Consider the following 13066-nt stretch of genomic DNA (forward strand, 5'->3'; position numbering starts at 1 on the left):
CGGATTACTACTTGGGGAGATGATGAAGTATTGGACAGGAAACGAAGATTGAAAAAACTTGGTGGATATGCAAATGAGAATGTAAGTTATAGTTTTAAAAGTCATTTACTATTGATTTAAGTTTTTAGTGATTTAAAATCTGATATGTATTATATTTTGATGAATATATTGTAGCTCAAAATATGGGTGATAGAAAATGAGATAAGGGATTGCGTTGATGGAAATGCAACGACAATGGCAAGTGAGAATGAGGACGATGAGAAATTTGTAATCAATCTAAACAAAGGTGTTATTAAACGAGTAAGTATTTTACAATATTCATCGTGACTATCTATATTAGCATTGAACCTTTGTATTATGATGTTATTAATCATGTTCGTATATATCACTAGGTTGATGGTGGGAACTTAATGGAGATGGATAAAACCTTTCAACAATTAAAAACACATCTAATTGATATGGCTTATGGTGCAAGTAGTAGTAGTTGTGATCAAATTTTGGCTAAATTTGAGGAGAATTATACTATAGTGAAAGGTCTCTTCCTTAGGTCAAGCGGAAAACCTTTGAGAATGCACGAGGAAGGAACGAAGAATGACATGCTCTCATGCGAGAGAAGTTTGGAAGATACAAACAATATGAATGTGAATGAACATTATTGATTACTACCAAAAAGTGCTATTTTGTAGACCTAATTATAATGATTTTAAGCACCTTTGAGTAGTAATCATATTCATTTAACCCAATTAATTCATTAAGGTCCTTAGTAATTGGTTTTAACCATTTTGTGGCAAGTTTACATGTTTTTATCAGCTTATGAATCGATTCAAGCATGTCAATTGATGGAGGAGCTATTTGGGCGAGTTAAGCAAGGATTTTGGACGATTACAGGCTTGAATTTCAAGTGGAAACACGAGCACAAGCAATGGAGAAGAGGAAAACAGAGTGAAGAAAACAGCTGCAGTCTTTTTCTCTTGTTGTTTACTTACATATTAAGTACAATATACTAATGTTCGTATTATGTTTTCTTATTAGCAAATGATTTTGTGCGGGAGTCCTCATCCTTTTTTCAATAGAAAAACATCAATCGTGAGTAAGTACATTAGCGAATTGGATGATTGCGAGAAGGTTAGTAATTATTTCTAATGTTTAATTGCATATATGAAATTTAGAATAGATATTGTTTTCACCTATAATATAGTAGATTTTTTGTGCCCCAACTCATATATATTGTTTTTCTAACTTTACAGCTATTTATTCCAATGCATGACGAATGCCCTGATCATTGGTATCTGTGCGTCATTGACTTCAAAAACTCTCATATCCAAATTTTGGATTCATTACGATCGAAGAATCGAGACAAGTTCCGGTTTCAGAGTGTCAAAACAGTGGTATGCTTTCATGTTTATATTTTTCTTCTATTCTATTTTTTTTCTCTTCCATATTTATTAACACTTTCATAATAAATTAGGTTGAATTTTGTCAAACGTTCTTCAAATTGTATGACATAGGGAAAGATGTCTTCCAATTCTCCATTGATTGGGCTCCTTCGATTCCGACCCAAGAGAATGGGTTAGTATGAATACATAACTCACATTACTATTCTTTTTCTGAGGTATAATTAGACAACCATTTAATAAGTTGTTTTGCTTTTCTTTTCTCTTTCTTAGGTGGGACTGTGGAGTGCATGTCATTAGACATATGCAGAGATTCAAAAATGGTGATTCGATGACGAGCTCCGACTTTTGTAATTCTGTTAAAATACGTCGAGAAATAGCATGTGATTTAGTTTTACACGAGGGAAATAGAGAAAAACAAACCATTGTGGCTATTATTTGTACAAAGACGTCGACACGAGCAATGAAAAAATTATTATTATGATATTTGTTCTTTTTCTAATATTTATCATTTCCATCTCCACATATCGTTATGTTTATTGGGAAGTTGTGAGATTCAATGACCATACATTATTAATGATTAAGTCCATTTTATTTGAATATCCAAATACTCTTCTTTCAATATGGTAGTCAAAATGAAATTGTAATATATTGGTATCATTCATGTTCGACATGTGTGATTTTGTACGATCTTTAACCTAATCAGATTTGTAAATATTCATTTATCTATGCTAAAAATATATAGTTAGTACATTAGTAGACCGGTTAACGAATGACGTTGAGCCGGTAAGAACCAGTCCAATGATTTAGCTAAGTCCACTTTTCATAGGCAAACGCATTATGCTAACCGGTTGAGAACATTCCTCATATGGATAATGACCCTATGGATGCAATGTGAACTCGTTGAGGATTTGTCCCAACCAGCTCAAACAATTTTGGATGCAGAATCACTCGGTGTAGGCGTTCAATTGAGTGATTGAAGAATTTTCTAAAGCGAGTGAGCAATTTTTTGAGTTGTGGAAAGCAGTCAATGAAGAAATTGTCTCAACCGGTTGACGAATGATTTGACCAGTGGGAACCGGTTGAGGAATTTGCTCAACCGGTTGAGGGTATTTTTAACCAAGGGCAACCGGTCGACCGCTTGTAGCAACCGGTTGAGGGATTTTCTCAACCGGTTGACGGTTTTTGTAACCAGTGGCAACCGGCTGAGGAATTTTATCAACCGGTTGAGGAATTTTCTCAACCGGTTGAGGGTATTTTTCACCAGTAGCTACCGGTCGAGGAATTGTAACAACCGGTTGAGGAATTTTCTCAACCGGTTGATGGTTTTTTTAACTAGTGGCAACCGGTTGAGGAATGGTATCAACCGGTTGAGGAATTTTCTCAACCGTTTGAGGAATTTTCTCAACTGGTTGAGGATTTTTTTAACAGTGGCAACCGGTTGAGAAATTTTCTCAATCGGTTGAGGCCAAATCTTAGCCGGTTGCCTCCTGCAATGCTATTGTGCAATTTAGAAGTACGACTACCGTCCACAAAAAGGGTATGAGTTGTACCAATAACTTTTCACTACATAAACATTCGACAAGGTACCATTAAGTTCAATTAAAAGGTTTGAAATTGATGGAAACTGCCATTACAAATTACCTAACTACGATTTACCCATTTTGAGTAAAATCACTAACTTTACCTATTTCATATGAATTACATCATATTGATTACTTTCCTATAGTTAACTCATAACCACCTAATTGTCAAACTTTAACCACAATTGAATTTAATTAAATTCGCATAATTAACCGTTTTTTTCGACATGATATAAATGAATCGGTTTCTCCATTTACCAATCATTTTATCACTTGTTATCAATTAAATTATAAATGTAGAGGATATTGCATTCTATCAATCAACTTGACTCTTAATCAAAATTCAAACTTTTCATTAAATAGTTAAATTAAAAGTACACATTAGTGGAAGTGATAACGTCAACTAATATAAATACTGATTTAATACCTACCATCCCTTACTCCGTTAAGGAATAAAAAAAAGGTTGCATATCCTTTTCAATTGGATATTTGTTTGGATCCCCACCTTGACATGGTGTTGTCATATTTTGTTCATGTTGCTGAAATCCTGCTATCTGCACATGCACATTCCATTGTTTTTTTCAGCTGTCCAATTCCATTCCAATTAATTAAACCTAATCATTAAATAATGCATAGCTCAAATTCATGTCAAAAGTGTTTCTTTATTCCCGAACTTACATTATTAAGTTCACCACAATCTATGTACATGTCAGATCAGTCATTCGACAAATGCTCCCCTAACATTCCCTGCATTTTTCAATAATTAAGTGTTGTCAATTATTATTGAATTAGATGTTATCAATGTTTGGAAATTATATAACAAGCCTATTGTACATACATGTACGGTTGCAAAAATGTCAATTGATGAATTTGTTGAAGGCATCATTTCCATTTAAATGTCACATTGGGAAGACAAATTAGTTTCCTCCTACGTACTCATAATGCCATCAAAACAATTATGTTAGTTATTTATGTAAGTACAACTACAAAAATTAATCTTAAGGGCAATTTTTTATTGAATATGACATACCATATAACCCGGCTGAGCATTTTGAGGGATTGTAGCTTCTGACACTTTCGAATTGTGTGACCCACTCTTTTACAATGACTGCATCGTCTTTCCTTTTGAACATTCATTGCCACTTTGCCTGGATTCCCTTTAGTCTTCACAATATTTGGATCACGAACTTGGTTAGTACCTGTCACTCCATCTACTGCTATTTTCTTCCCTTTCAAATTATAGGTATAGAGTTCCTCCATTCTCGCCGTCAAATTTTGTATTTCATTTTTGGCCTCTATAAATGAAGATGACGTATCTGACGCAAAGTAGGAAAGCTTGTTGCACATCGAACTCAATGAACCATATCGTACAAACCGATCCATGTCGTTATCCGTCTCATTCACTGGTACTGATCTTGTATACACCTTTGCTAACTTTGTCCACCTCTTCATAATACATGACTGAGGAATCTCTTCCAAATGCTCCACCTTCATAACCACCACCATGTGGCAACATGGGATGCCAATTGACTCAAACATCATGCATGAGCATTTTAATGTTACAATATCCGGGCAAAATTGTACTTCCCAATTTAAGTTCGGGTGTCTAAACTTAGATAATGTGTATGCCCGCATTGAATGATCACTTACAAGCCCTACCACAAAGAATAACTCTGCATTTTTCATCTCCTCATGAAATTTAAGGAAAGATTCTTTCGTGTATACCGTCGCAGCATGATTTTCAAGTATGGATAGTTTGGTTGAAAGCACGGGTGAATAATTGTTCGACTCGAACTCTGCCTTTGCCTCGTTTTGCCGTATTCTCAGTATGGCTCTATCAAATTGTTGTACAAACTCATACAATCGCAAGTGAATTTTTAAGAATCTATTTAGATATGCATTCATACTCTCACACCTTTGTGTGGTTCTCATCCCTCCAAAGAAATTTCCACGTAAATACGCCTCTACCCATCTTTTACGTTTCCCATATATCTCGGTCACCCAACGATTCTCATTAAGTCCCAAATTTGCAACCATTTCATGCCAAACCTTTTCAAATTCTTCTTCATTCCCACGCATGAACATACACCTTGCAAATATGCTTGAGAAGTCCTTAATATGCACATTCGTGAATGCATTTCGTTGCAAATGCCATGAACACAATCGATGACACGTATCGAGTAATACTTTTTTAATTGCCTTACGCATAGCTTTATCCCTATCGGTTACAATAGATATGGGTTTCTTATTCATCATTGCATCAAGAAATGTCTCCAACACCCATTCATATGTCCCAACACTTTCATCTATCAATAACGCACAACCAAATACAACAGTTTGGTGGTGATGATTAACATCGACCAACACTACTAGAGGCTTTTTATAGGCATCTGTCCTATATGTTGTGTCAAATGTTAGGACATCTCCAAAACACGCATAATCCATTCGAGCAGTTGAATCGGCCCAAAACAAATTTGCTAGTCGACTTTCTTCATCAATGTTGAATTTATAAAAAAATGAAGAATCCATTTCTGCCTTTCCACACAAATAAGCCAATGTCGCTTCTGCATCAACGTGATTGTATATATCTTTTTATGTGAAACCGACGTGCTCATGTCCCCCTGATTGTTTGACCATATAGTCCATAATTTGTGTGGTTTTAACACCTACTTTACGCAAAACATCAACTTGTGCCTTATCTGGAATTGTGTGTTGATAGCATCGACCAAATTATGATTATGATCTCCTATAAATTCCTTTACAATCCACTTTCCATCTTTCCTATTCAAGCCTACACGAAATGCAGCTTCACATCCAACTCTACTCAATGATCGTGGCTCACGCTGTCGCTTCTCATTTTCAATAAACTTTGTCGCTCGCTGTCCTTCTCTAGAACACACCCACTTTCGAGATATTATATCTCCATTCTTATCTTGCTTCAAATCATCTTTTCAAATACTAAATCCGACTACTTTTGCTAACATGTTGTAAAATGTTTCAGCCTCATCTATGCAATCGAATTGCAATTTGTAAACTTCTTCATCTGAAATACCCTTCAACACCTTCTCTTTCAAACCGTTTCCACCCAAGTGGTAAGTGCCACCGATAAATGCATCGTCATTGACGACGTCCTCCTCCTTCACTTCAAACTCCCGCTTGATTGTTTTCTCATTCACCGATTGCATCATCTACATTACATAAAAAATGTAAAAAAGTGCCCCAATAATACTTTAACAAATTATCGTATCACTTTTGTATCAATTGATTGCATACTTGAAGATAAACCGAATTCGACAACGTCATCTATTCTCATTTTTGGATAAAAATTGAGATTTTGAGAAATTACAGAACCGATGTAGACTGCAGACGTGATAATTTCTCCATGATTTTCAATTTAAAAGGTCATATGTTGCAAAATTGATACTTGTCTGCTATACACAATCATAAGCAAAACTTTTTGAAATCATTACAGAAACGCACCATAATTTAAATTGACCTTAGACAACCAAGTGAAGTAATAGTTAAATTCAACTTCCTAGACATGATTCTGCTGTTGAGGCTAAGGTTGTAGTGTTTTTGGAGGTCCTTGTGCAAGAACAATATTTCATATTGTCCAACTTTTTTGTGGTAGTGGATGGTGTTGTTGGTCTTGATGAGCATAAAAAAACAATCGGTACAATTGTTTGGTTCCTTGTAAACCGAATCTATTCTCTTCCCTTACTCTAAGCTATTATAATGTGGAAGAAAGTTGTTGACCTACAAATTAACCGGATGCATTTTGGTGCTGCTTACAAAATTTGGCAGTGTCTACCGGTTGAGAAAATGTATCAACCGGTCTTATTTTACCGGTCGATCGGTACATGTTCACTGTTATAATATGTTAACAAAGTAGCTAATTGTTTGTTTTCGTTGTTCATTTCATTAAGGCCTTCATTCCTTATTAGAACGTTAGAATGTTGCCCTATTTAGGCATAATATGTTAACAAAAATTCCATCATTAATCTTAGTTGCCATCTTCAAGGAGTTTGCTAGTCACAATAATTAATACCTCTCATGCACATTCTTTAAAAACATGGAAAATCACTTTTATATAATTCTATCTAATAGCATGGAAGCTTTTGGGTACACCGCCAAACTTATTCCAAACTTACCCCATATTGGGAGTCAATAATACACATTTCTTAAGGTTGATTCTCTCCTTTTAAGTCAGTTGAATATGTATTACCCTATAATTTTGATGATAGTGTGATTTTTACATCCAACATGAATCACTTATATTAAATAAATTAATGTCAACTGTTCAACAGATCACTGATGCAGATTACTAACAATGTGCTATAGACAATCAAAATCCAAACTCTTTAACATCATTACATGCCATTTAAAAATCACTATTAGGTTTTGGGAATATTTCCCCATCCATTTGAAAGATGAGGGCATTCAGCTTAAAAAAAGTATTATGGATTTGTTTACCTAATCTTTATTGAGTTAAAGATCATACCGTTAAAATGGAAAGTCCAAGTGTGATGCAGCTTGACCTAAAGATTTGTCTTATGGATGTTTTTTGTAACCTGTTCTCCAACATATAGCAGACCTCATTCAGTCTCCAAGATCCTTACAATATGTTCCCTTCCAAATATATACTAACATATGTATGTGGTTGGTTGATGGAGTTATTACATTTTTTAATAGGCTGCCACATGTTGAAAACCTACCACCACAATGATACACTTGGTGGTTGATAGTTTGGATATTTGCATCAGTTTTTTAGGTGCCATTAAATATAACATTTATAGCGGGTGGGAAAGTCACCTAATGTGGATATTTTTTACACCCATTTGAAATGGATATATGTATAACTTAACAAAATATAAAGGGGAGATATGGACTTAATTGATAATATTGACATTTCTTACTGTTGTTTAGCCTATTTATTGTAACTATGTTTTCATACTTTGTGGAGATCACCCGGGGGGAGTTGTTTTTTTGAAATGGGAGGGGGGGACCCCTTCATGCCTTGAAGATTAGCATACATGGACAGGTGGCCAAGGGAATGGTTGGCCATGGTGGTTGGTGGACAGTGGTGACATGCTCCCGGGACAAGAAACAGTGGAGCAGAGAGGAGCTTGTGAAGGAAAGATATTGAAAAGAGGCTGGCAGAGGAGTAGGAGGGGAGGCGGTCTGGCCGTTTAGATAGAGAGATATTTTCAGCTACAAAGTAGGTCTCTTGCCTGGCAGCTAGGGGATTTGAGGGAAAAGTTGCAGAGAAACGCCAGAAAGAGAGAAGAAAGGAAGGCACATGGGGGCATTGCTTTATTTTTCCTTTTGTTAGTTTGTGCTCTGTTTTGTTTCGCCACTCCCCTGCTCTTGGCATCTCGTCGCGTTGCATATCAATTTGCATCTCCCTACCTGAGGAAACCGGGCACCAAATGGACCCTTCTTCAACCTCTCGTCATCTCACTCTGTTTTCAACCTCCAGGTTCTTTCCTTTCTCCACTCCATTTTATTTCCTTTTCAAGTTTTCTCAATTTTATTGGAGCTTTGCTTTTGTTATGGAGGATGGAAGTCTCGTGGTCTGTGAAAGATCACTTTTTTATTTTTTTTAAATAAAAAAAAATACTCAGAATGGTCCAAGCACGCCACCAGTGCAGCATTTTGTGAGAGTAGAGATGTTGTGGGTTTTTTTTTCTTTCAATTCTATATATATATATATATATATATATATATATATGTCCTAGTAGCCGGTCAAAGTAGTACAATTATGGACACCATACATGGGCAGCCACCTTTGCACTCAATCCAAAGCATGCCCATTTTCTTTTTTTTACCCTACACGTTTTCATGTTTTAATAATTTAGTTTCTTTCTTAAATAACTTGGAACTTCCTAATAGTCATACTCTCACTCCCAATCTGATATAATTTCCTAAAAATTTCCAATTTCAAAATCTAATTCTTTAAAAAATCTCATTCACCAAATATTTGTTTAAGTTGTAATTCTCAAGTTCATTTTTTCTAAATTCTATTTTTAAGTAATTCTTCAAAATTCCGATTTTCGAATTTAATTCCTATTTCAAAAATTCTACTATTCACGTCCATTTGGTTAATTATTATTTCCATTAATATTATTATCATTCCATTTATTTATTTTATTCATTCACTTTAAAATTTCATCCGTTGACAATTCAAATTTTCCGACTTCTGCATTTAATTTTCAATTTCAAAAATTCAAATATTCACACTTATTCATTTAATCATCATTCTCCTTATTATTATCATTCTATTTATTTATTTATTTTAAAATTCTATTTTTAAACATTTTTTTCAAAATTCCAATTTCTAAATTTAAACCCCAATTTATGAGATTCCAATTTTCATACCAATTCATCTAATCATTATCATTTTGTTCATTTGTTTATTTTTAAAATTCAATCTTTAAATAACTCTTCAAAATTCCGGTTTCTAATTTTAAATTTCAGTTTCCAAAATTTTAATTTTCACATCAATTTATTTAATCATCATTATTTTATTTATTCATTTTAAAATTCCACCGTTAAACAATTCTTCAAAATTTTCGATTTTCAAATTTTATTTCTAAAATTTAAATTCTTAAATTTAATTCCCAAGACTCCAATTATCAAATAATATTCGGGACTTCAATTTTCAAATAAACTTTAAAAATCCAGTTTTCACTCGAGTTGTTTTAATTCTACTTTAGTTTTCAAATAATCTTCTTTTTGTCTTGATTTTATATAAGCATGAATGCAATTTTCATAATTCCAGAATAATGAAATTTGTGAGATTAATTCGTGCAAGATGGATCGGGCTTTGGTGGGGGCCCCACATACGTGATTTTATGATTGATTGATTTATTTATTTATTGATTTGTTTGTCACGCGCAATTGATTTATTCCACTCTATGACATGCATGTGATTATTTTGTATTTAATTGCTAACATTCGCTTTCATTGAAGTAAACCAGTTCATCACTCAGGTACATTCTTTGTCTCTCCTATTCATTCAATTATTTTGTTTTGAGTAATATTTATCTGGTATCCATGCTCGATTAATCAATTGTCATGATTGTTTCATTTTATTAGTAGAGACCCATTTTAGGGACTTAGAGAGGTGCTACGGTCTTTACCGTACCTTCCTGATAAGTAACCTGACCCCCGAACCCGATCCGATTTTTCACAGACCACATTTTCCAAAATAAGGAGTCACACTTAGGGTTTTCTTTCTTATTTTGTTTACCCTTTTAAAAATGAAACAAAAATAAGTGACGACTCCAAGTCAGTTTTCTTAATCAAATAAAATCAATTTTTCAAAATAAAGATCGAGCTCGCCATCGAGTGAGAAATGCATGAGCCGAAATGCGGGGTCCACAAGTATAAATTGATAATTGTTTTAATTTTGATATATATGAAATTTTCCATAATTTCAAGGAGATGTTGTACCGGATTTTTAATCTGAATTATTATATTTTAATATTTAATAAAAGTCACTGACAAATAAAAAAGAGACTAATTAAATGAAGAGTCAGTCTCAGTCTCTTTCTCCACTTTTCTAACCCTTCTTCCCTTACTCTACTTTTTGTCTTTTTTTAAAAATAATAATAATCTAAAAATACTCTTCCACAATGTTAGCACTTTTCCTATTTTTATCCGATTTAAATTTTATTTTTCTCCAAAAATTTATATCCTATTTAGAATCTAAACAAAAGTTTTTTTTTTTTTTTAAAAAAAGAAATCATCTAAAAAATATCTCAAAAATTAAAGAATATATTAGAAATGCCAACTAAATAAAACTACATAGAAAAAATAAAATGAAATGAAATGAAATTACTATTATAAACTATTACACCCTAAATACCATCTTAGAAAAATTAAAATAAAAAGCAATATTTTGTATTTTAATTTTATATACTATTGTTTTTTAATTTTATTTTTATATCTTTTAAATTATTATTATTATTATTATTAGTGAAGAAACTTTCAACTTCAATGTTAGATGATTATGTATTTATAAAGTGTGAAGACAAACATGGCAGCTCTTACATCAACTATCACCTTAGATTTCTCTTAATCATAATTTATTATAATTTGTAACAGATTTGATTATATCGAGGAAGTCTCTAGAACTTTCTGAAACTTCTTTTTTCTTTCTTTATACTCAGTTAAAAGACTCCACGAATCAGAAAACAGAGACTTGACCCTTATAATTTTCTTGGTTCGATAGGTGTCAACATGATAACAGCCATGGAAATCTCAGAAGGAATAAGCATTGCCATCCAATCGACCATTTATGCTTTCATGATATTATTGCACATAACATTATATATTTTATATATATTTGCTAATATTTTATATTATAAATTAATTATAATAAATTATTTTAATTAAGTTAATTTTACTTATCATATTTTATATAATAATTAAATGTAAGACAAATATAAATTTATAAATAGTATATGTTTGAACCGGTTGGTCCACCAATTCGCATGGTTCATGGTTGATCTATGTTATTTTTTATTTATTTTATAAACTATATATAAACATAACATAATATATCTCATTTGATACATTACTTTAAGATATCATGCTCATTGGATATAATATTAAAATATATCATATTCCATTAAAAATTATATATTAGGATATATATTGCCTATTTAATAAGATATGATATCTTACGATATACTTATTATATCTTACCTTATCTAGTCAATTAGAATAGCTAAAACATATTCTTTTAATGTGGTGAATATCAAGGGAAATATTGTAAATGCTTTATAGAGAGTAGTGTTCTGATCACTACATTTCAAGCCAGTTTGGCAGTGTTTTTTCAAAGTGTTTTTAGCCTTAAAAACACTTTGAAGCATTTTTAAGGTAAAAAATAGGTGTTTGGTAATATTTTGAAAAACACTTGAAGTATTTTTTTAAGAGAAACACTTGGGTGGTGTTTTTTTAAAAAACACTTCAAAAATTTTCATGTATTCCTAAAATACCACTCACCGCTATGTTTCGTTTCCCTTTCACTCTAGACTTTCTTCTCATTTTTCACTTCCCTTTCATAAAAATAATATAATAAATATTTATATATATTTTTTTGTAATAAAAGTTTTTGGTTTATTATAATATTTTTTTTAATAAAAGTCATTTTTAGTAATTTATTATTATTAAAAATGTTTTTGCATTTACGCCATATATCATAAAAACATTATTAGAATCACTTTTTTCAAATTCTTATAAAAACGTTTCTCACAGAAGTGCCATAAAAGAAAACACTTCCAATAAAAACACTTCCACTATGTACAATACCAAACGGGCTCTTTATTTACTTTCCCTCACTCTCTCATTCTCTTAATTATCTTTTACAACTTATTTTTCTTAGTTTGTTTCTTGCTACCATTCATATTTATACATTTTTAAAAGCCAAATTCTTATTACATGTATGACAATTGCAAATTAATTTAGAATTCATTTGGTAGTAATTTTAGAAAGTGTTTCTAACATTTTAGTGTGTTTGGTAATGATTTTAAGAAATATTTTTAATTATTTTAATACTTAAAAGATAAAAAATTTTAAGTGTTAAAAAAACTTCATAAAATAACTTAGTGAATGTGACTTTAATTCGATAACTAATTATTTATTAAATAGATGTAAATTTACTTTTTGACCGATCCTTATCCAAGTCACTATGAATGATTAAAAAATTTCACAATCACTATAAAAAATTATTTTAAATTTCACCATCACGATAGAAAATGATTTTAAATAAAGAGATAGTAAATAATTATTTGGATAAATTTGATAATTAGTTTATAAATGAAGTTAGAGGGAAGAAAAATCTCAACTCCAACCCAAAATTAGGGAGTAAAGGATTTTTATTATTTATTTATTTATTTATTTTTACTGATCTCACAAGATTTTAATTAAATAAGTCCAAAGATCTTTTCTTGAAATATTAAAATTTGATATAGTTAAAAATTAAAATTTCCAAAATTTCATCAATTAGGAAAATAATTCATTATGATAATATCTAATGAAAAAATGCGCCCCCAAGTGTACCAAAGAGAATATTTTTTTTTC

The 13066-nt window shown here is 31.8% G+C and overlaps 1 protein-coding gene and 1 long non-coding RNA gene across 2 annotated transcripts; one reads left to right on the forward strand and one right to left on the reverse strand.

The window, feature by feature from the left end:
* The first annotated feature begins 1457 nt into the window (after positions 1 to 1457).
* On the forward strand, positions 1458 to 1880 carry LOC109124064 (uncharacterized). The gene is made up of 2 exons (XR_002031957.2): positions 1458 to 1569; positions 1668 to 1880. It is a non-coding gene; the product is annotated as an uncharacterized LOC109124064 (long non-coding RNA).
* A 1815-nt stretch (positions 1881 to 3695) lies between these two features.
* LOC104881826 (protein FAR1-RELATED SEQUENCE 5) lies at positions 3696 to 5506 on the reverse strand. The gene is made up of 2 exons (XM_010663151.1): positions 4177 to 5506; positions 3696 to 3724 (listed from the first exon to the last, which is right to left on the reverse strand). The coding sequence occupies exons 1-2, from the start codon at positions 5504 to 5506 to the stop codon at positions 3696 to 3698; spliced, it is 1359 nt and encodes a 452-aa protein (XP_010661453.1).
* Between the last annotated feature and the right edge of the window lie 7560 nt (positions 5507 to 13066).

Source organism: Vitis vinifera, chromosome 15 (genome assembly GCF_030704535.1).
Source record: "Vitis vinifera cultivar Pinot Noir 40024 chromosome 15, ASM3070453v1".
NCBI classification, from domain to species: domain Eukaryota; kingdom Viridiplantae; phylum Streptophyta; class Magnoliopsida; order Vitales; family Vitaceae; genus Vitis; species Vitis vinifera.